This window comes from Emydura macquarii, unplaced genomic scaffold (assembly GCF_026122565.2).
Source record: "Emydura macquarii macquarii isolate MOO-44397 ecotype Brisbane River unplaced genomic scaffold, CSIRO-AGI_Emac_v2 contig_383, whole genome shotgun sequence".
Taxonomy (NCBI): Eukaryota; Metazoa; Chordata; order Testudines; family Chelidae; genus Emydura; species Emydura macquarii.
Window position 1 is genome coordinate 6,251,522 of NW_027130520.1, and position 24,373 is coordinate 6,275,894.

The following is a 24,373-nucleotide window of genomic DNA, read 5'->3' on the forward strand; positions in this document are numbered from 1 at the left end:
ATGGAGGCTCAGAGCTCCACAGAGTAGGTTACCTGCCCCTCATGGCAGTTTGGAGCTGCGGGGGCCCCTGCCTGGGTTCTGTGGGGTCTGGCTGAGCTCCGGGCTCCCACCACCAACAGGTAGCTGCACGTCTCAGAGCCCCAGGCTGTCCTACCACCCATGGGGGCTCGGAGCCACAGGATCCCCCTGCCACTGGTGACAGGGAGCTGCAAGGTCCCCATGCTGCCTGTGGTGGCTAGGAGCTGCAGGGGCCCAACACAGAGCTCTGGGCTTCCCCCGTGGCAGCTAAAAGCTCCAAGCTCCCTCCGCCACCCATGCCAACAGGGAGCTGCAGGGTCCCAGCTCAACCGGGCTCCCCCCAACAGCAGCTGGGAGCTCTGGGTTCCCCTCACTATTGGCGACGATTCCAAGCTGTGGGGTCCCTGTCGCCCATCGGTGGCGGTTCTGAGCTGGAGGTTCCCTGCCGCCCACCACTGGTGGCTCGAAGCTGTGGGGCTTCTGCCGCCAGTGGCTATTTGCAGCTGCAGGGTCCCTGTGGCTCCGAGCCACGGGGTCCCTGCCACTCGCTACTGGTGACACTGGGATCCCTGCCCACAGCAGTGGTTTGTAGCCATGGGATCCCTGCCACTGGCAGTGGTGGCTCCAAACCACGGGGCCCCTGCTGGCCACCGGATGGTGGTTTCGAGATGCAGAATTGTTTACTGGCCAGCCCTGACAGGAAGCTGAGAACCTAGTTCAGTATCTTAGTGTGGGGAATGACTTTGGATCTTTTAAGGAGTTTTTCCTTCTGGCTGGGGTCTTGTGTGGGACTTACCCCCTGAGCTGGCTGGATAGCTTCCTCTTTAAACTCTCTTCCCTGAAATGCTCAGAAGCTCCTGACTGGACTTTACTGCACTGGAGTCACAGCTCTTCAGGGAGAGAGTGTCCTGATATGCCAGTCTAGTTCTAAGCCCCATGCCCTGGCTGTGTGATGGTTGGCTGGCTGGGAACAGGCAGGACATAATTCACCCTCTGAAAGCCTGTGACTGCTGCCTCATATATAGATTTAGCCTGATGTTTGCTGGACAGCTCTGCCATTGCCTGCGAGGCGGGAAGGTTTGGGAGTCCCAGAGTAGAGAGACTGTAACAACTGATCCCGGTGGCTAAGACCATCATGCTGCCAGATAGCTGATCTGGGTGGGCGTTAGCAATGAAAATGCTTGGGAGGAAACCAAACTTCCACTAACCACTGCCACAGAGGCTGAAGTTCTGGTGGGAAGCTAGAGAAGGGGGGACATTGAACTGCTACCAGAACTGCAGAGAAAGGGAGCAGTCATGTGTCACAGAATTGTGGGAGACACAAAGGATGAAACATCAACATTACAAATCTATGATAGGAAGGTTTTGCTTGATAAACTAATGCAGAAGTATCTTTGCTAAGTATGAACAGTAAGTGCAGATACTATACATTCCAATAATAAATCTGTATTATCTGATTTTAGGCAGATGGAGTTAGAGAGAGACTTTCTGAACAACAATTCAACCGGCTTGTGGACTTTATCACCAAAACATCCTACCACGTTGCTCCAAGCAACTCTTCTGTACAAACAACATCACAAGTTGTAGCTGCAGAGCCTCTTCCAAGTACAATTAAGACATATCAGTACCTAGTTGATCCAAATTTTGCTCAGGTATTCATTAGTAAATTTACTATAGTAAAAAATAAAGCCTTGCGGAAGGGATTTAATTAAGAACAACTTATGGCAAGAGTGACTGTGCATTAGCATTTTTAAAGTCATGCTTTCTATGCGGTCACCTAATGTGAACTTTTCTAATGTCAGTTTTGTGAGGTGGTGGGTGATAGGAAAATTAAAAACTAGCTTTTCTGACTTGACTACAAGGACAGCTTTGGGATTCCTGGTCTCTACTTAAGATGTTAGCATTAGAAGAAAAGCAAAGCCGGTGCATGAAATAACCTCCTTAGCAGACAGATATTCAGCTAAAGAGAAAGGTGGTAAGTGAATGAAAATCCTTTGTTCTTTCAATAAGCAGAAATCAAGGGAAATCCTATTAATTGAGACATTTTTGTCACACACAAAAAATAGATATTCATACCTACTATATCATATTTTAGGGTCTGCCAGTCTCTGTTATAAGCAAAGTTTATAACTCAGCTGTAAAAACTTGCTCAAGTCTGAAACGTTTTTTCCCCAATGTCTAGTCCTGAAGCAAAACATATTCCCCCACTAAATCTGATAGACCTGGTGTGGCCTTTTTAAGTTACTAGCAACAGCTGGGTTTTAGCACCACTCTAACCTTAAAATAGCTTCCTTTATTTAACTGAAATTTTGAAGGACGTTAGTCCTTAAATAAACTAGTGCCTTTGTGTGGTTTGAAGAACAAAATGGAAATTACAATATTAATTTACTTTTAAAACTGTCTGTATATGGAAATCTTATTTTATCCACCAATCAAATTTTCATAAGAATTTTCTATATATATGCTATTGTGGATTAGTTGGTAATATGTAATTATGTCAGAAACAGGAACATTCTAGAGCCAATACATGCATTTTAAAAAGCTTTAGGAGCAGTGTTTATTCTCATTAATATGTACCAAAAATTCATAAACACATTACTCCTTTTAAACCCAAGTGCTAAACTTCATCCTTAGCTCACCTTGTTAGTCCCTATTATTTCTGGAATCCACAACAGAACACAGAGTGCTTCTTCACTTAGGCCATCTGTAATTCATTTTATGCTTATCACCCTTAAAATGTCAGAAACCAGGAAATTCAGAATCCAGACCAAGAAGTCAGTTATTACATCAGACCATTCAGAAATATTTATGCATAGAAATTATACCTATTTTGCACAGCAGAGCAACTGGAAAATTCTTGGAGTTAGGCTCATTTCTCACTACATGTAACAACTGTAAAAGATGGAATTGAATGAAAACTGCAATATTGGAGTCCAGTGAAAACCACTACCTTTCAGCAAGAGGACTACTACCAGCAGTAGGCTTACAAATGTCAATTACATCATCAGTTAGATGACACTTGTAACAATATTAGGTAAAACACTTTGATAGAAATGTGCTTTTCAAGTGTTCTTTAGCCTTTATTTTCAAATCTGTTTTATAATATTGGCTCTCATCACAAGAGCAGTTAGATTGCTTTGCAGAGCAAACACAGATACAGCAATTTTCATTTTCAATTGTAAAAGCTAACTTGATTCAGTTTCTTGGCTTTTGTGAGTTTCTACATTCAACTATGCCCATGACTTCTTGCCTTCTCACCATGAGTTTCAGTACATGAACTAACTTACCGTTTGGGTATGCCTGCTGTACCTGAATACAACCAGCAACTAAAAAAAGTTAGGAACTGGAGTCGTCTTTGCCACTGCCCTTAATGTTCAGCACTTGCTATTTACTTATGTTAGCATCTGCTATACATAGCTGATATGACCAAATGGACATAAAATAAGAATATATTAATTGCAATATGTTTCTCATGAGTTCTGCTTTTTTTAAGCTACTCCTGAAAGTCATGTCTTTTGTGTATTAACAAGGAAGAAGCTCAGGATTTGAATAGCCCTTTACTGAATGTGAAATGAACCCATCCATTATTAATGTTTCATATAGTCATCTAACAACTTGGTTATTGTTTGCCTTTAAATGACATTATTTAAAAATGCAAATATAGAGATTCTTCATTCCTGAAGCTTTTATGGTAAATAGTTTACTACTGCTAATTTTACATACTGATGCATAAATTGTAATATAAGATTGTTTAAAGTTAATAAAGCTATTCCTACAATACTTGGTTTCTTTATGCTCCACAAGTCATGTTATACTTCCTTTATGCTATACAAATCTAATGAGCAGAATATTGACTATAATAGTGATACTGAATCTCTGAGAGCTCAACTCCCAGCAAGTTAATGAGCTGTTCTGTACCCCAGAAAATGCAGCAAGCCACGAAATGCATTTTGAAATTAATAAAGAAAGACCAATGACTAGCTGGCCAAAACAGGTGCTAAAGAGTTTTTTACGACTCCATGTACTGAGTCAAAATTGCAGCATAGTCACAACCCAGACTAGAATAATCTGTTGGAATATTGGCTGAATGTCAAAAACACACACCTGTAAAACATATGGGAGGAGACAGCAGGTTTTCTAAAGTGTCTGACCAATATTGGTGGAATTATGCTGACATTTTTCTTCCTGAATTATGCTCTTTTTCTGGCAAAAATACTTATATTGTACACTCATCTGCCATGAAACAAGCTAGTGTATGTATTGCATTAGGCAGAATGTTGTTTCGCCCCCTTCTGTGAATGCAGTTACAGAAACATGTGGTAACTTCACATAAATCAGCCTCTCTTACATATGATCTGTGCGAATGGTGAAAACAAAACTGTCCACAGAACAGATGCCTGACACCTGTACTTGGCTGGCTGAAGCTTTCCAATTTGTGCTTTTAGAAATATACCTGGTCTCATAACATTCTTTGGGGCTGGAGGGTCTAAAACCTCCACGCATTTTTTTTTTTTTTTTTTTTAACGTTTGGGCCTTGTTCAAGATTTTTGGCTTGCTAGCTTTATTCGGGTGTGTTTAAGGGATGCTTGTTTGCTCTGGGAGCATGTTGTGGTGCAGTTGTCAGGAAAGAACTTGTATGTGTCATATGGTTCCCTTCTACATGTTTTTTCACTTGACCATCACAGAAAAGCATTATCAGCCACTGGGGACAGTCTCATAAAATTCTCTTAACCATTAGCTGGTTTCTGGGTCAATTATGTCTAGAAATAGTAGTCCAAAGGCTGTGAAGAGCTGTTTAAGGCACATCTCATCAGGCAGGGGGAGTAAGAGAGTAAATATATCCATCTGGGGCATATAGTGTACTTCTGAAAAAGAAAGTGCTGGGAAGCTGTTTGACCCACAGCTGATGACAGGTGGTTCAGTTTAGTTGTCTAGCAGAAAGAAACCGGCTCACAAGGACTCCAGGCCAGCGATGAAGGACAGATGTTAGGACAAGGTCCATTTAGCATCAGAAGCTTAAAGCACTATACAGAAAATGTGCATACTGACAAGCTGAAAATGCCTAGTCACATAGGACTGTGTCTTTAGTTCCTCCTTTACAATTGACTTATGGATCAGTTAACTATCATAGCAGGAATACACCCCTCTATTTTGTGAAAGCCAACAGAAAACATGTTAATAAATATTGCTCTGTCAGTATTAGCCAGCTGCTTCTCACCTTTCTTTTGCTTTTGCTGAGCACAAAAGGCGATAATGCAGGCTAGTGCTGTTCAGTGATGAAGGAAACAGCAAAGAAAGGTCTGATCCAAACTACATCAGGCCATATTCTGTTCCTTGTAAAATCCCTCAATGCTTGATGTAAAGCAAGGGACTTTTGCTTATCTGTAGTTATAAAGCAGTACACATCATGACCGGGCCTGCGATAGCTACTGTCAGACCACCTAATATAATATGTTCTACTGTCCTCTAGCAGAGCAACTCTGCTCCTTCTAAGAGTGGCCTGAACGCCTGCATGGACCTACGTGACCTGCCAACAAGAGAATATGCAAAAGTACTCCAAGTCAGCATGGTGGCTTGTGAATGGTACTGGTCAGACTCTGCAGGCATGAAACCCACTTAAGCTAAAACTTTTTAATTTATTATAACTATGTACACATGTTCTGAGGTCTAGTAGGAGGTGAGTGGCAGTCCACCGTTTATCTTTATCCAGAGACCTTCAGCTGGAGTAGCAGTGTTGAGGTCTACACTAAACCACCAAATCAAGACGAGGTGGATGAAGCATTTCTAGAACAAAACATTTTAAAAAAACAAAATATGGTCTTAATGGGAGCACTTTAACTATTCAAACATCTAGTGGACAAGTAAGATAGCAACACATGGTCTTAGCACGCACTGGGAACAACTGTTTTTGTTTTGGAAGGTGGAGAAAATAGCCACGTGGACAGCAGTTTTTTTAGATTTGCTTCTGACCAACACAGAGGACTGGTTTGTGAAGCTGAATGTGGAAAGAAATGTAAAAGTGATACTTAAAAGCTAGATTTCATGCATCTAGGGCTATAAAAGCAGAAGGGTAGCAGCATAAAGATGACAGTCTTCAAACAAAGCAGATTATAACAGAGTACTGGTAGGGCCAGGCCTAAGGGAAGAAAATCTAAGGTCAAATGGCATTCAGGCAAGCTTGCAGGTACCACTAGTAAAGGCACAACTGCAAACAATCCCACTGCAAAGGAACACTAGGCAACATAATACGATGGCAATATAGCACCGCCCCTTGTTAATGAGCTGAAAAAAATCAAAAGGGGGCACCATGGACAAATTGCTAAGGAGTCATACAAAATAGCACAAGTACATAGGCAAAAAAAAATCAGAACAGCACAAAAATGGGTGACACCAACTAAGGGACATAAAGCATTTCTTTAACTCCATTAGGAGCAAGAAAGGGCTAGTCATCTACTTAGGGGAAGATGACCCAAGACAGAGCTGGTTAATGCTTATTTGGCTTCAGATTTAATGGTGGCCAGCTACTTAACGCACATCACAAGGACACTCTAGGGTGAGGTTAACAAATTGTTAGTTAAGCAGATGTCGTCAAGCTGATTGGGGGAAGGGGAGGGGCGCTAATGACCGTCAGCCTAGAGTACTTAAGGCACCATTAGCCATTATCCTTGAGAACTCATGGTGGTTGCATGAGCACCAAGAGGACTAGAAAAGAGCAACCATAGTCCCGATCTTTAAAAAGAAGAAATAAAGTACTGAGGGCCTTATAGACTAGGCAGCCCGTTGGCTATCTGGAAAGCTACTGAAACAATTTATTAAACAAGCAATTTGTAAGCACCTGGCAGCTATTAGGAATAGGGTTATAAGTAATAGCCAGCATGGCTTTGTCAAGGACAAATCATGGCAAACCAACCTATTTTCCCTTCAACATGCTTATTGGCCTCCTGAAAAGCTGGGGGGGGGAATCTAGATTATAGCTTGATTTTTAGTAAGGGTGTCTGATACGTCCCACCTGCCAGCCTCATAAGCAAACCAGGGACCTGGCATCTAGGTGAAATTACTGTCTGGTGGTTGCCCAACTGCTCAAAAGACCAAAAAGTAGTTATAAATGGTTTGCTGTCAAACCGGGAGGGTAGATCTTGGTTTGGCGGAGGGGTGTCAATTCTGGGTCCAGTACAATTCCCTATTTTCATTAATGACGTGGCTAAAGGGTTGGAGCATATGCCAATCAAAATTGCAGATGACAAGAAGCTTGGAAGTCATTAGAATTCAAAATGCCCTTTACAAGTTAGATAACTGATCTGAAATCAAGAAGATGACATTAAAATGCAAAGTACTACACTTGGGAAGGAAAAAAACAAGCAAATGCAAACTACAAAATAGAGAATAACTGGCCAGGCAGTAATACTGCTGAAAAGCCTCTGGGGATTATAGTGGATCACCAATTGAATATTCATCCACAAAGTGATGCAGTATTGAAAAAGGCTAATTTTCTGGGGTGCATTAACAGGCATCTCCTATGTAAAGCACAGGGGGAGTTGGTAAGTGTCCCACTCAGCCTTTGGGAGGCCTCAAATGAAATACTGTATCCAATTTGGATGCCATGCATTAGGAAAGATGCGAACAAATTGTAGAGAGATCAACAAAAATGATAAAAGCTTTAGAAAACCTGACCTATGGGCATCTTTAGTCTTGTGCAAGAAGACTGAGGGGGAGAAATTGATAACATTTGAAGCTTAAGGGGTGATCAGGATAATGATCCATTGTGCTCCCTGGCCAATGAAGGTTGAACAGGAAGTAATCATCTGCAGCAAGGGAGGTTTAGGCTAGTTATTAGGAAAAACTTTCTAATTCTTAGGATAGTTAAATTCTGGAACAAGTTTCCAAGGAAGGTTGTGGAATCCCCCTCAATGGAAGTAAATGCAGGTTGGACGATACCTGTCACACGTTTTAGATTTCTTTAGTCCTGCCTCCTCGGTTCCTTTCAGCCCCTATGTTTCTGTAAGAAAGGCACATTTCTTCTACAGTTGCTGGACAGGCTTTTTTTTTTTGGGGGGGGGGACTGGAGCAGTCTGCTTTTTCTTATCAGTCTCTACTGCAACAATGAAACTTAGTAAAACAGAAGGCAGACTTAAAAATTTAAAAACCTAAATTTGCAGAAAGCAATGAGAAAAATATAAATGTGTGTATAGAGTGGCCTGCAAAAGAAACTGACTCCACTAGCCTGCATCTGCCATTAATAAGTTTTTCTGCTTCCAAAGCTGTGAGAAACTAAAAACTTGCGCTATTAGAACCTATAGATATGCTTGAGACAACATTAGTCAGTAAAAATGCTCACTGCACATGCTTAACGGCTAGGCTATTTATATTTTTGGAAGGTTAAGCTGTGTCATTTTCTATCATGCTAAAATAATCAGTTTACATTCATGGTAGCAGTGTGTTTCCCCACCACCAATATTTTCTATATAAAGCTCAAATGAAAGTGCATTCCCTACTTCACAGCAAAACCTATATACATAGGATTTTCTTCAAACTTCAGTGTTGCTACATATTAGTGTTTTGAATCAACTAAAAGTTGCACAAGGAGCTTCATTACTCTAAGTGTTTCTACATGGTACATATTGAGTGTTGAGAAGTTAGTTGTCTCTCTGAAATAATAAAAACTATGCCAACAGGATTCGAACTTAAGACTTTCCAAATATAATACAGATGGCTTAATTTGCTGTGCTTCTTCCTGGGAAGAGTGTACTGTCTGCTTATGGGAGAACTGGAGTCTATGTTCTCTGAGCAGTGGGTATTACAAGAAAAATACTTTAGAGACACTGTAGGCTCTTATTGAGCAACTCTAGAATTTTCTGTCTAGCCAAAAAACCTCTAAAGCAGTTTCCTACATTCTAGCAATAAATGTGACAGTGATTCACATTATTTGAGGCTAGTATGTTCTGCTTAATGTAAGAACAAGAGTGTTTCAATTACTTATTGTTACAGCTTGTCCAAATTTGAGACTGTACAGGATAGCTTGGCCTAAATTCAGCATGGAGGGTAGGCTGGAGCATGAGGGTGACTGAGACCAAACCTCAGTATATATTCCTAGAGCTTATCTATGGTAAAATGAAATTACAGTTGAGAGTATACATAGTTACCTTAAGGGTAAAACACATTGCATGGCTGCTGTAGTTATCCCTGAACCAGAAAGCCAATGTTAAGATTACACTTTGGATTCTTTTTAAACATGTTAAGGTAAGAAATGCAAGTAAGGTATCCAACACACCTTAACAGCCCTACATTGATGTCATCCAGTAACCATTAATCACAATGGACATTTTAATGCTTGCAGTCCCAGAATAAATTAAATTGACTTTCAAAGAACATTTTCCTCTCATGTCATCACCACACCAAAAAGGAATTTGTTTAGGTACCTTAATCATGCATTTTCTTACTTTAACATGTTTGGATTTCTTTTGAGTACCTTTAGCTGCCGCTAGGTGAACTTGCTGTTGTGTCTTTAGCCCTCCTCCCTGCCACCAAAGTATCTGAGGTACAGGCATATACCTAGGATTTGGGGCCTTGAGTAGTTAATCTCCCACTTGTTATACACTGCTGCCTACACCCAGACATAGGGGGCTGGTGCCAGCCCTAGGAGTAATATACAGTATTATTAAAAGGAGGATGAAGGGAGAGGGGAGGAGACACATAGGAGAGGGAAAATAAATAAGACAACGTTTTCAGCAGAAAGGGAAACAAATGGGCCTTCAGCTTGTAGCAGGAACAGTGAGAGTTCAAGCTTCTGGAATGGGTTGGAGAAACAGAGAATTGCCGGAGTGAGGGGAATACTACTACTAAGAGTAGACTACTACTAAGAGGGAAAAGGGAAGTGAGCCAAAGACTAAAATGGAGGAGAGATGAAAACCAACAGAGAACCCTGGAGTAGTGAATCTAGGAACAAAAGGGAGGAGACCAAAGAACAAGCCAACAAAAAGCTTGACAGGCGATTAAAGTATAAAAATACACTGGGGGGAGGTGGGCATATCGTACTGTTTTCTCACCTTGTCCTTCACTGTCTGTTTCCTCCCCTCTGGCCCCAATGAATGGGAGAGTGATAGGGAAGGAAGTATCAGTGAGTCAAAACCTTGTCATGCACACCTCGTCAACCCAAAACCCCTTAAAAGGTCATTTTATTTTAGAGTTCCAACAGTCAAACGCTTGTAAATGCCAGATTAAGGTTGCATGGGCAATATTAATTTGCAGCTTCTTCTGTGTATGCATTATGATACTGTCTTTAATTACATGATCACATATTTTTAAGAAGATCCCTGCCTCATTCAATGCTACAGGTCGGTTGTGGAGGGGGAGAGGACTTAAGGAAACCTTAAGTCTAGTATATTTTTGCTTTGCAACCTAGGCAAAAAAACTTTCAATTTTTTGTAAACACTATATATAGGAATCTTCTGAAAGTACTGTCCAAACAGCTATTGCCTATTGAACACTTTAGGCCAAGAAACAAACAATACTATCCGCACTGCCCACCTGCAAATTTGTTGGCAGAGTGGATTTTCACCAGAATAATGGAGTTAACACTCCTTGGAAAAACTAGTTGTTGTAACCACAAAGGTTCAGGGTCTCTACTTTCTCTCTCAACTTGTCTTTAGCATTATATAAAGAGTACTACCTGAATCGCCACTCTTTCCCTCAGCATCTAAACAGTCACGATCACCAGTTAACATAATTAAAGCTCTGTTAGACATAAGCATTTACTTTATTGAATTACACTACAGTACACTCAGCACTGAAGTGTATTACACATTTTTTACAGTTGACTGAAGAAACAAGTTTCAGTTGTCAAGTCTCCTTGAAGATTATCTGCAAAATAAGAAAAACATGAGTTAATACATTTGGACAATCCTAGCTCTCAGAAGTAAATACCTTAATATGTATGAATTTAAACAGAGAGAGTAAGTGTTTATGCTAATAGTTTAGTCTAGAGGAATTTCTCACCACTATTTCCTCCTGGCTTATTAAGACTCCCTTCATGTGGTAAATATAATTGAAACACAGAACAAATCAAGAGCTACACAATTAAGATCTGGAACAGTCTTCAAGATTCACTATATACACAGCATTGATAAATACACAAATTTATGATGAAAAAAATATGACATCTTCCTAAGTAAGCAGGTGAACTACTTGGAAAGGAAGAAATCCAAGTTTGTTAAATTACTTCTCTATATTAAATTGAACACCCTCAATCCCTATCCTTCACCAACTGTGCTCCATGATAACAATCATGCAAGACGGCAGCACAAGAACATCTATATTGTATGTCCCCATTACCACAGTATCTGAACACCTCATAGCCTTTGTGTATTTATCCTCAACACACCTGTGAGGAAGTGCTATTATCCCCATTTTACAGGTGGAGAACTGAAGTAAAAAGATTAAGGGCTAAATCCACAAAAGAACTTGGTGGTTCCTATATGTTGGACCAAGGCATCTAAGTTCCTCAATACCCCCACTCAGTTGCTACCTAACTCTGTAGGTCCCCATGGCACCTAAAAATCTGGCTGAGCTTGCACACAGCTGCCTTAGTTTAGATGCCTAGCTTATGTCTGAGACCCAGCAGAATCCTGAAACTAGGTGTTCCTCCACCTCTCTCCTATGCATGGTCCTATCCAATAGGCACTCACAACACAATTAAACCCACCCAAAATAGCTGGAGGAGCCATTGCTCCCCCTTACAACTTTTAGTCTTGTGATTAGGGCACTCACACAAGCTGTAGGACACCCAGGTTCAATTCCCCCCCATCCCCCAAGGGATTTGAACTCTGGTCTTCCCATTCCTAGGAGACTGGGCTATGGGGAATTCTGGAGCTGGTCTCAATCTCTCTTGTAGATGCTGTTCCACTGTGTATAAATACTTAAACATGCACTAAGCAGAGGCAAAGACTGAGCAAGACCTGGCTCAGAATACCCCACTGCACAGTGTTTAGGGCACTCTCCAGAGAGGACAAAAAACAGAGTTTAATCTCCCTTCTCCACATCAGGCAGATAAGAGAATTGAACCCAGGTCTCCCACAGCCTGGGAAAGAGTGGCTCTCCTGCTGCCACCACCTTTTTTGGGAGGAGGGGAGGGGAGGGAGGACAAGAAATTTCTGGAGAGGGTTCATTCACAGCTGTGAATGCAAGCAGACAGAACAGCTTCCCTCCCGGCCAGACCAAGTCACCTGTCTCTGAGGAGTGGAGTGGGGCTTAGGTCACACTACTCTCCTCAACATTTCCTCTCGGATAGCTTAGGCAGCTCCCCACTGAGCATGCTGGTTTTTCTAGGTCCCATTCTTCCGCATCTAAGGCTTCCCACGTATTATAAAGGACCCTAAGTGTCTACATTGGGGCTGTGCATTCCACTGGTAGCAAGGCACCTGAAAGTCAGACATCACAAGGCTAAGCACTGCAGTGCCTAAGGCCATTTGAAGTACTAGTCTTAAGCAACTTGCCCGATGCCACACACACGTTTATAACAGAACGGGGAATTGAACCTCAGTCTCTCAAGTCCCATGCTAATATGCTAACCTCTGAATTATTTCCTCTTCGGTAACTGCAAGAAACATTCTAAAAACAACAGGTTAAAAGAAATAGTGTTAACCCTAAAACTGGGGAGGGGGCAAGAAGAGGAATTTAAGAGTCTATTTTTTAGTCAGTCCAAACCACTGACTTGCTGCAGTATTAGATATAGTCTAACAGATCTTCAGCATGGGTTAGGAAAGCCTATGACAAATATGCTATTTACTTATCCAGACCTTCAATGGGTTGCTATTAGTACAGTTTCTACAAGAGAGGTGTCCACAGCAAAGACAGCATCAAAACTGAACCTCCATCCAGTTTCGTATGTATTTGGAGGGGACAGGAGATCTCCCATTGACTTTATAGGCAGAAAGTATAGGTGTAATCTTTCAGAGATATGGGAAGCAGCATGAGAAATTACATCTCTTCCTTCCCCCTCCTTCTGTTTTGCCTAGTCATATGCACCCTGTTACCTAGCAGCTCTGTGTTCTTGGGGAACCAGGGTGCAAAACCCCAACTCTCTCTCTCTCTGGCTCACCTGAATTACCCCCCCACCAGCCCATGCTTGAACCAGAAACCAAAGGCTGCTTGAACCAGAAACCAAAGGCATTTCAATATGAAAAGGCAGGGGACACAACTGAAACCCTCCCATTAAGGGTGAGACAACTCCCCATGCTTCATACAAGAGACACAATTGGAACCCTCCCATCAAAGGTGGGACAACTCCCCATGCCTCATACAAGAGACACACTTGGAACCCTCCCATCAAGGGTGGGACAACTCCCCATGCCTCATAAGCATCTCAGTTAGCACATGAATGAAGAACAGAAGCCTCATCTACATCGAAGATGGAACACGCACTGAACTCTGGGATTGCTGAAGCAGGGAAGCACTGCATTTTGGGAAATCTCTGCTCTCGATGTAACTGAACTCACACCTGTGCACACCCAGCTCCGCAGTTATCAGACCATTCTAGTTATTGGTATGCAAAACACTGAAACCTGGTTGCATTGTGGGCTCTCTCTCAAGAAAGGACGCCCTTCCAGGAATGATCAGCTCTTTTTGTCCAGACATTGTTTATCCATAAACAAACCTGGCATCTACAAATCCCCTATCAAAGCTCAAACCTCTGTTCTGATGCTTGGATCCAAACTCTGCATCAGTTCCACTGTAACCTGTCTTGTCTTCCTGACTGATCGTGTTGGGGGCTCTGCCAGACTCAAAGCCCTCCAGACCCTGAACTGACAAGCCTCTTCCTGGGAACCTCTGAACTGCATGGAGTGGTGAGACCAAACCCCCACCCTCCTCCTTTTCCCCCAACACAACTTATCTCTCCCTCTCTCTCTCTCCCTCTCTTAGTCCAGGTATAACTTTCTACTTTTGTAATCAAACCTGGGATAGCTTTCTCCAATACCCCCAACTGTAATTGTGTAGTACTGTAAGTGTTTTGATTGTTTTTCTCTCCTGGTATGGTATTACTATTAGTATTGTAAGTTTTATATACCTAGCAATAAAATAACTGTTATAATCAAGCTGGTTGCCACTTTCTCTCTCTATCTCTCCAACCTTTATTTTCTTCCTTTGTGTCCTTGGTCCCTATCTTGCTCTGTAGTAACGCTTCTCTTACCTAAGCCAAAGATCTCGGGAGTGCCCAAAAATTCTATGGGGTTTGCTCATCAAGGGGGTTACTGCTAGAACAATTGTGTGTAAAGGGGCATATGAAGGGGACAGCCAGGAAGTGCTACTCTGCCTAGCCTACGGAGTCCAGGGGCAAATGAGGGTGCAGCTCAAGTGCTGTTTGACCCAGCCTGATTGATTCCAAGGGGCAATTAAGGGGAGTAGCCAAAAAGGTGCTGTTTGGATCCAGCCTGCTCTATTCTGGTGTGTTGCAAAGGGGCATATAAGGGTAGCCACTGAGAGTGTGGTGTCACCCAGCCTGCTGAGTTCAGGGATATATAAGGGGTCAGCTGAGAGTGCTGATAGCCCGGTCTGCTCAGACGCACTAAGTTGAGCTGAACTGTGTATGTGTGTGTGTGCGTATCTGTGGGGGGTTGTGCTGGAGAAACCCAGCCCTGAAAACCTTAGGTCCTGCAGGATACCTCCATTGGGAGGGGGCTTGTAGCCCTATGAACACACAAGTAACACAAGCAGTACATTAGTAGAATCACACCCCTAGAATCACACCCCCCTTCCAGGAAGGTAACCCTAATAAATGAGCATACCCCAAGGAGAAGGGCAAATCTGGTAACAACCCTACAATCAATATAGACACACACACATTCCACTCCTCCCCAATTACATAGGTCCCAACCCGTAGGTCCTCTCTACTGCAGAATTGGAGGATATTTTTGCACTACACCTCCACATCTGCTCATAATTTTTCTGATGCACCACCTAAACAGAGTTACAGATTAAGATTATGCTATCCCTGCCACTTTCTCTCAACCAGTGCTACTGGGTCAATGATGAAGAAAGGATAATCCCAATATCCCTTTAAAGCCTTAGCTAGTTTCACAGTTCTAACAAACAGGTACACTCAACCTGGTGAAAGAAAGACTTTTCTACTTTGGTTGCAAACTGGAATGCTGGCAGCCTACTGGTGTAATCAAGTGTTTCTTTTAGCTTTCTCTGCACAGCCAAGCCCTGTTCTTGGTTTCCATTAGCGTTTTAAACTTGCATCTTTTGTTGGAGTATTCTTTGTTTCAGTTGATTTTTCTCCCATACTTAGATCTGACATTTCTGCCAGATGGCCTTTCAAAACATTTCAAGGAAGGCCACCTAACCAAAGCGTTGGTGATATAAGTACCTGAGAAAGTTAGTTTACTGCTAACGTATATTTCAGTATTCTTTATTATAATCTTAAACTGGAGGTAGGAACATGAAAGTATAACGGTAAAGTGATTCCTTCATTATTTACCAGGCTCTGACTTGTTGCTAAAAACAATTGTAGAATTTCCATTGGAAGGAAGAATAAAAGATGGTCAGTAATCCCATCATTAGTTTATGCTACTCTGTTTTGCATTTTTACTTTACAACTATATGAAGAGCATCATCCATAGTTTTTTTGTTATACTGGAATCAGCTGCTGACATCGTTTGTGTGTGGAAGCAAGATATAAACATTAACACCATTAAGTCCAGTACTTGCAGCATTCACTTAACAATTAACAAAACTGAATGAGACTGAAAGTCAAACCCTAGTTTGCCAGGATAATTCAGAAAGACAAATCACCATGTGGTGGTCACACGAAAAATTCCTGAGCACTTAAGAATGTAGAACCCATTGCCCTTGATCAGTCTCCGAAGTAGTAGTTTTAAGAGAAGTGGAAGAAAACGATCAATGAAGAAATTGAGCTCAGTTTCACATGTAGTTTTTTTTTCCTTCCCTGTCTATCATATGGGTTGGAGAAGCTATTTTTTTTAAGCTACTATGCCAAGTTACAGCATATTTTAACACTGATGTTTCTGTTCACAGCATCTGGAAGAGAGGAGGCAGAGTTCTGGGGACGTGTAAGAGCAAAGTTATTAGCTGTTTGGAATTTTTTTGTCTGGAAAACCCTTTGTAGTTATATTGAGGAAACAGTTAAGTCCATTAAGCGGAAAAATCAAATGCTACTATTTACAAAGTACGTGAGAAGGCATGTATCACTATGCTCCCTTGTACCACATTTTTTTAATATAGAAACTCAGCTTGTGGCCAGTTATCTTCCCTTTCCCTCAAGCTTTGGAGACAGAGGATGATGTGCTGGAAGCTGCCTCCATGACCCATGAACACGCACTCCCTCCTTCCCTCCCCAAAAGAAGTGATCTTTTGGTTTTCTCCCTCTCCTTTTTGGTCATAGGAAACACAGGAATTGCCATAATCAGTGAGGCCCTTGGCCTATCTAGTCCAGGTTTTTCTTCAACAGCCAGCACCAAATGCTGCAGAGGAAGGTGCAAGAAACCCTGTACTAGGCATATGTGAAATAACCTACCCCCAGCTTGATTAAGCCAATCTTTAATTAAACCTTGGAGCACAAGGGTTTATATATCCCTTCCAAATCTTAATTTTTACCAATAACTTTCATGACTGGACATGCTTGTAGTATGTGTCCGATCCTTCTTTCAGTCTTGAGAAGGTTTTGGCCTCAATATCCTATGGCAAATAGTTCCAAAGACTAAACAATTATGTAAAAGAGTTGCTTTTCAATTCTGAATGTGCCATTCTCCAGTTTCACTGGTTGTCTCTCTTCGTTCTTGTATTGAAACCAGGAAAAACAGAAACCCCAAGCCTACCTTCTCTATACCATTAATTATTTTGTATATTTTTATCATACTTCATAAAGGAAAAAAACTTCCATATCCCAGTTCTTCATATGAGAGTGTCTTCCATACACTGTCACTCTTATAGGTGTTCTCTGAACCATATAATTCTGAAATATCCTTTTTGAGATTGGAATACTGCAGTACTGGTAAACCTAATTAGGGCAAACCACTGATTTATACTATGTCAGTATTTTCCATATTTCTATTCCTTATGCATCTTAACTCTTTGCTTTTTTGACAACTGCACACATGCAGTGATAACGATGCCCAGTACTTTCCTTAAGTTAACACTGTTAATTTATTACCCACAAAGGGTGTATAAGTAGTTCAATTTTTTCCCTTCGACATGCAATACTTTGCATTTATCAACATTGGCCCTGCTGGTCTAGTAACAAAAGAAACATTATCTGTAACTCCCACTGAGACCTTTTTTCCTTTTCTAAACTTCAGGAACATTCACCTCCATTTAATTGGATGTCAATTTAAGGGTAAACTTTGATCAAAAAACATCAAAATGGGAAGTTTCCAGTGTATCAGTATAAACAGTAGTTAGTCATATCAGTTTGATGCAAGGTATCCGTCTATTACCTATATATGCTGCTTATGAATTTTTGGGTTGTACACTGTCAAACACACCAGCATCCCTCTTTGCCTCGAAGTCCTTTATAGGATCATAGTTTTTATAGAAGTCTGCATATGCTCGTTTTCTGGGTTCAGCCACACCATACTGAAATGCAAAATGTAGAGAATTAAGTCTTAAGAATAGAAAAAATTGTTCAATAGATGCAGAAAGCTTTTAATTCACTTGATGGTGTTGTATCACCTGATACAAAACTACTGTATTCTCAAAAAAGAGCTGTTTTTAGTTTCAACACAGAATAGTTAGATATTAGAGGGTTACAGCAATACTTATACTCAGTTTTAGAGCCTGAACTAATTAACAGATAGAAAAACAAATGCTTAGTGTTGTTTCAGCTAAAAAAATAGAACCAGATTTACAAACAGCATTACTGAATTTTCAGGACACCAATACATTTATTCTTCCTTGTCAGCTAATATGTACAAGTCCAAGTGACCATCATCTACCAAAAATGGTAACCACCTGGTAATGGTTTTATTCTTAAAGGATTTCCAAATAAACTTTTAATATGCCCATGGACAATCACACAATTAAGTGATTTAGTGATACCCTTTTATCTATAGTTCCTACAAAAACTGAGTTACAGTTAGAGCAAATCTGTGAGGTTACAAAAGGAGGGAAGAGGCTGTTAAAGGAAATAGCCAAAGTGATGCCCCCACTTTGGTCACATCTTCACTAAGAAAAAGGTGTGTTCACACTCAATACATGTGAGCAGTACAAACTGCTTTGTCTTCACTATTTTACATTGTGCTAGTTAGCATGTGTTCAGACATAAGGTAAGAACACCCACACCACCTTTTTCCTAGTGTTAACACAGCCTTTGGCTCCATGCTGTGGTTCGTTTTGACAGAATCTTTCAGTCAACTGAATGGCCATATAAATCTGGGAGTCCTTCAGGAATCATCTGATTGGACCCTGCAGTGGCAAAGGGCAAGATACCATTTATAAATTTCTTTACCCCTCCCCACCTTCCTCAAATTCCATACCAGTTGCCATACCAGCTATGGGCATAGCTGGCTAGGAAAGAAGAGAAGACAATTGGTAATATTCCCAGACCAGGGGCACATTCTGCATGTATTTTACAGCGATGTAAATCTAGAATAATGCCAGAGGTCCATGGAGTGATACACCTGTACATTTGCAGGATTTGGCCATGTGTGCACATAGTTAAGGGAACAAAAGGATGGAAACCAGTCTTCCCACCCATCCTTTCTGTTCAATAAAGTGTGCCCTAGCAAAGGACAAGAGGGTAGGAGACTAACTGCTCTTACATGAGGAGCTTGGCTCTCCACACAGGAGCCTCAGGTGGAAAAAGCACAAAACTGAGATTTATGCCACATCTGCATTCCCAGTTTTTGTGGTGTGCTCTTTGTACATACCCGTATATTTTTGTAAACCCATCACATATACTCCAGAGTTGTTAAAAAAAGAAGTATTGCTGTGGTTAAAGATATATCACGTCAGTTTAGCTAAGTCCTGGTAAGTTGCTCTTTTACTTTAATTGACTCTTTTTCACATCTCCAAAGAAAAGCTGAAGCCTCTCTGACTGTGCTGGTGACAGAGCTAGGTTTACTGACGAATAACAGTAATTAAACCTTAATATTTACAGGTGTCTTCAGTCAGAGCTTTCTGAAAATTTAAATATGTTGCAAGTGACAGAAAAAGTTTAGTAATGAACTGACGGTTCAGTTATTCCGTGTATTTAGAAATGTTTTGCTCATTTTTGTGTGTTTTGATTGCCTACGTAATCCATTTTCAGTTAAAACTTTTTGCAAGCTATCATGCCTCAGAAATCTAGCAAACACTTAGTAATAAAGGCAATCAAGATATCCTAGGACATAAAAAGTCATGGTTGTGCACTCAGTGTATTAAAGGTATTTAAGTATTTAACTACCACTATTCTGTCTGTACAACTCTTTAAGGATTGGGGTAATGCCAGATGAATGAAGCTTTGTTTTCTGGGATCCCTAAAGAAAGAGATCTCCAACCCCACCCTTGTATCACAGTTCTATTTTTTCCACTGTGTTGTCCTTACCATGTACCATTACTTTTCACCATGTAGCCCTCCAAAGAGATCTTGTATCAACATTGCCAACAATAATGATAGAGGGCTCCACTGAGCACACAGGTAGTCTTCTGACCAAAGCATGATGTCAAGGCTGCGGTGACTAAAGATTGTTGAAAAGGTGGCCCCTCAGCCTTTATGAACATCCAGCAGACAGTATTATATTCATTATTACTTCTATTGAAGCAGCAGCCAAAGCATATTAAGCACTTTGCAAACACAAAGGAAGACCCTGTCCTAAAAGGACCAGTCTCTAGATGTTTATTTTACACTCTACAACATCTTTACAAAATATTCAGATGCCAAGAAGGGTTAACACACTCTACGACACCAGAAATGGAGCACAGTTTGAACAACACCAATTTTAAATTTTTTAGGCTGAGCCAGCATGAGCTGTACACAGGACTAGGGCTATGTCTAAACTGCACAAGTAACCTGAGTGATTGTCACCCTCATTAGCCTATCCTCAGTGTGAGCATCCCCACGGCAAAGCCCTATCTGTATTAGTGTGTCCTCATTCGCCCACATGTGTCTGCAGGCATATCTCACTGTTCTTTGTGCTGAGATGCCCTAGGATTCTTTCCTAGTCAACTGCATGAAAACTTGTCTGTCCTTCAGGAAAAATTGCGGGAAGGAATTGGAAGACTATCAGCACTTAGGCAAAATTTCTTATCGCCTAACTGAAAAGCAGTCCAAACTAAAGTGGAGCCTATATTCTAACCCATACCCCCACCCTATAAAATAGTCCAGTCTTAACATATCTCCAAACCTGTATTAGATTTTTTTTTTCCTGTATGAACACTTTGGGCTAAAAGCTGAGTAAGAGTTCATGTTAATTGAGCAGTGTATACATGAATTGTGTTCCTAGAATTAGTCCAAAGTTTCCTCAACAACTATGTGGCCTTGGTCAGGTGACAAACTATCAGAGGTTAAAAATAGGAACAACTCCCCTCAAAGGAACACCAAAAGGTTTTATACAGCACCCTGGAGACATGCTTGTCAGAAATCCAGCACAGCAGTTTTCTGATTAACAGATCAACGAAGTCAAAGCCCAGAACAGAAAGCTATACAGATTAAGCTGAACTGGGCTCACAAATGTTAGTGAAATTGAGAAACGTAGTTAAGACCTCACCTTGTACAAAAGTGCACTTCCCACGGATACAATCACTGCCCCTACCATGTGGAATCTCAAACGTTTGCTCAGGAGGCCCCTCATCTGTGGTTTGGGCAACCGAGCCACTGACATGGTGATGATTTCGCCTAAGAAAGCCATACATTGGAAATGTATTAAGAGATATACACAGGAACTTCCTGTCTTAATTAATGCATTTTGTTTTCTATGTACAGTATATTTCAGGCTTATTAGACTAACTATTTCAAAAGAGGATATAGAATACCTTCACAACATTTGCAAGGTAGGTAGTCCCCTCCATTAAAATACCTCCTTACAATATATGAGATGCCTTTTGATGACAACCTATTTGTGAAATAAATCTACCAAATTTACAACAGACCTTAAATAGCTTACATATAAAACACCCCATTAACCAGTCTTTCCTTTCTACTGTATACTGTATTTCATCCACACCATATCCTTTCCTCTCTTATAAGGTATACTATCATTGTACATTCCTGAGACAAGTTATACTCAGATATTTTAGGCCAGGGACCATATTTTATTGACTTAAATGACATCATGTATAACTAACACACTAGATTAAAATATGAAGGTGGCCAAGAACCCTACTGTAGAGCAATACATCCCTTCAACAGGATGTTATTGTGCCATGTACACAGTACTGCAGCAAACTGTACACACAGCTGTATGAGAGACATAAGACAGAATATTGGAAATTGGCTATACATAAGTTGTGTGAGTGTAGCAGGGCCAGCAAGGCCCACCTCATACAGATGCAGTTGTGCTGGGATAAAGGGCCTTTGCTGAAAAAGCTCAGTTTGTACCTAACTGTTCTGTCATCTCTTGGCAGGAAACACAGGCAGGGGTAGTTTGTGGTCAGTGGTTCAGACCCCACCTCTGCTGTCCAACTTCACACACACCCTTAGGGGACTATCTGCACGGTAAGAACTAGACCAGCTCGCGTCCCCGGCCTGCGGCAGGTGCCTAGCCCACGAACAGCCAAAGAGGGACAAACTGGAGACCAGGTTCACCCCGCCCAGGCGCGCCTGGCTCCGAACCGGGCCCAGAGGGCCCGAGCCTCCTGGGAAGCTGTTTCGCACATGCCCCGGCCACCCGCCCCTCGCCGCGCCCGGCTTCCCCGTGGCTTCCCCCACAGCGGGCACTTGCCCCCGCATCCCATCCCATCCCATCCCCCCACGCCTCCCCGCCGCGCCGCGCCGCGCCCCTCATTCTCAGCCGCAACCAGGCCCTTCCTGCCGCGCGGCGCCGCAGGCCTCCGGGACACCGAGGTCAGAGCGGCCGCGGGGCTCCCGCAGCGCCGGGGCGGGGGCAGTACCCGGGCCGGGGCCGGAGGGAGGGGCTGGTGGAAGGAGGGGACGCCTGGCTAGCGGCCCAGCCCCGGGAGAGCGGGCGGGGGGGGGGGGGGGGCCGCCCGTTCTCTCACCTCAGCCCAGTACCAAGGTTCTTCCGCACTGAGAGCCAGGCACCGACTGACGTCTGAGACTAACGCGAGAAAGGCTGCAGCCGCGCATGCGCAACACACTGCCTCGGCTACGGCGAGCCGTCCGGCTCAAGCCGCTGGCGATTGAGATTCAGATTCTGGTGGAGGTGGGGCTGAAGGGCACAACAGAAGAGGCCCATCATGGCGGAGGAGGGGCAGGAGGGCAAAGGAAAAGCAGAGGAGAAGGAGAGGAGAAATCCCCTGCAGTGCCTCTGGCTGCCCCGCCATCGCCTCCCTCTATGCAAGGGCAGGACAAGAGCAGCCCCCATCCCTGTGCTGCTCCTTCTGCAGGCGCCTTCAGTGTGCCAGCCTCATCGCCCCATGCCCACTGCCACGAGCAGCAGTGTCCTGTCCACCCTGACCCATGACAGCCCTGACCCGACCAGCCCACCCAAACCAACCAATGACAGCTCTGACCTGACTATCTCCAAATGACGGACGACAGGCCCACCCCAACCAACCGGGGACAGCCCTGCCCCAACCTACGAATGACTGACGACAGTGCCACCCTGACCAATCAAGGACAGCCTCACCCTGACCAGCTCCAACTAACAGATGACAGGCCCGCCCCAACCGAAGACAGCCCCACTACAACCAACCAAGGACAGCCCCAACCTGACCTGCTCCAACTGACTCTCAACAGCCCCACTCTGCTCCACTCAACCGACAACAGCCCCGCTGCCCTACTCCAAGTGACCAATGACAGCCCTGCCCCAACCAACCAAGGACAGCTGTGGCCCAACCTGCTCCAACCAACTGATGACAGTCCTGCCCCAACTGACCAAAGACAGCCCCAACCCAACCTGCTCCGACTGACTGATGACAGCCCCACCCCAACCAAGGGCAGCCCCAGCTCAGCCCCAACCTGCTCAGATCAATGACAGCCCTTCTCTGACCAACCAACGACAGCCCTGGCCTGATCTGCTCCGACCAAATGACGACAGCCCCACCCCACCCTAACCGACAATAGCCACGCCCTGTCAATGACAGCCCTGCTCTGCCCCCATTGTTGACAGTCCCGCCCTGCTCCAACCAAGCGACAACAGTTCAGTCCTGACTGACCAAGGACAGCCCTGGCACGACCTGCTCCAGCCGAACAGTGATAGCCCCACTGCACCCCAACTGATGACAGTCCTGCCCTGCCCCCATTGGTGACAGCCCTGCCCCCCTCCGACCATTTGACAACTGTTCCACCCTGCCCATCTGATGGCAGTCCTGCCACAACCTGCTCCAACTGACTGATGACAGCTCCACCCCACTCCAACCAATCAACAAAAGCCCCACTCTGACTGACAGCCCCACTCCAACTGACCAACAGCTTTGTCCTGTCCTGCCCTGCCTCGATCAACCGACAACAACCTTGCCCTGCTACTACTGATGACAGCAACACCCCAACCCCCCCCAACCAATCAATGACAACCCGATACCAACCAACCAGAGACAGCCCTGCCACAATCCACCACAACTGACCAACAACAGCCACATCCCAACCAACCAACAACAGCTCTGCCTCAACCAACCAAGAACAGCCCCACCCTAACCTGCTCAGACTGATCAATGTCAGCACTGTCCTGCTGACTGATGACAGCCTCAACCCAACCTGCTCCAACTGACAACAGCTCTGCCACAACTGACCAACAACAGCAATGTCCGGACCTTCCCCACATAACCGAAGACAGCCCTGCCCTGACCAACCCCCAACAACTCTGCCCTACCCACAAACAGCTCTGCCCTGTCCCTATTGATGACAGCCCCGCCCCCTACCAACAGCCTCATCCCAACTGGCAGACAGATCTACCCCAACTAACTGAAGACAGCCCTGCCCTGGCCAACTGTCAACACTCCGCCCTGACCAACAACAGCCCCATCCCAACTGATTGATGACAGCCCTGCCCTGCCCTGACCAATGACAGCCCTACCCCAACCAACTGGCGACAGCCCTGCCCTGCCTCAACAGAGGACAGGCCCACCCTGACCAAGGACAGTACCATCCTAACTGATGACAGCCCCATCCTGTCCCAGCCAACAGACGACCTCCATGACTGACAGACAACAGCCCCATCCCAATTGACTGATGACAGCCCGACCTTGACCAATCAATTACAGCCCTGCCCCAACCATCAATAGTTCTGACCCAGTGACCAACAACAGC

At 43.5% G+C, this 24,373-nt stretch overlaps 2 protein-coding genes across 5 annotated transcripts in view; one reads left to right on the forward strand and one right to left on the reverse strand.

Annotated features, from left to right (window-relative positions):
* The window catches only part of VPS13B (vacuolar protein sorting 13 homolog B), an 819,784-nt gene extending 816,375 nt beyond the window's left edge, over positions 1–3,409 (forward strand). For all 4 annotated transcript variants that reach the window (XM_067537148.1, XM_067537121.1, XM_067537138.1 and 1 more), the window contains one exon: positions 1,482–3,409. In XM_067537148.1, coding sequence (XP_067393249.1) covers positions 1,482–1,730 — 249 coding nt within the window. In that variant the 3' untranslated portion in view covers positions 1,731–3,409. The remainder of the gene's footprint in view (positions 1–1,481) is intronic.
* Positions 3,410–10,752: 7,343 nt separating this feature from the next.
* Positions 10,753–22,293, reverse strand: COX6C (cytochrome c oxidase subunit 6C). The gene is made up of 4 exons (XM_067537227.1): positions 22,165–22,293; positions 20,715–20,842; positions 17,466–17,604; positions 10,753–10,875 (listed from the first exon to the last, which is right to left on the reverse strand). The coding sequence occupies exons 2-3, from the start codon at positions 20,826–20,828 to the stop codon at positions 17,479–17,481; spliced, it is 240 nt and encodes a 79-aa protein (XP_067393328.1). The 5' UTR covers positions 20,829–20,842; positions 22,165–22,293; the 3' UTR covers positions 10,753–10,875; positions 17,466–17,478.
* Between the last annotated feature and the right edge of the window lie 2,080 nt (positions 22,294–24,373).

Excerpts from the sequence above, each read along its gene's own strand:
- COX6C (XM_067537227.1), bottom strand. The coding sequence starts at position 20,828 with ATGTCAGTGGCTCGGTTGCCCAAACCACAGATGAGGGGCCTCCTGAGC. Across the intron at positions 17,605-20,714 it reads GAAGTGCACTTTTGTACAAG|TATGGTGTGGCTGAACCCAG; the intron begins GTGAGGTCTTAA and ends TTTGCATTTCAG.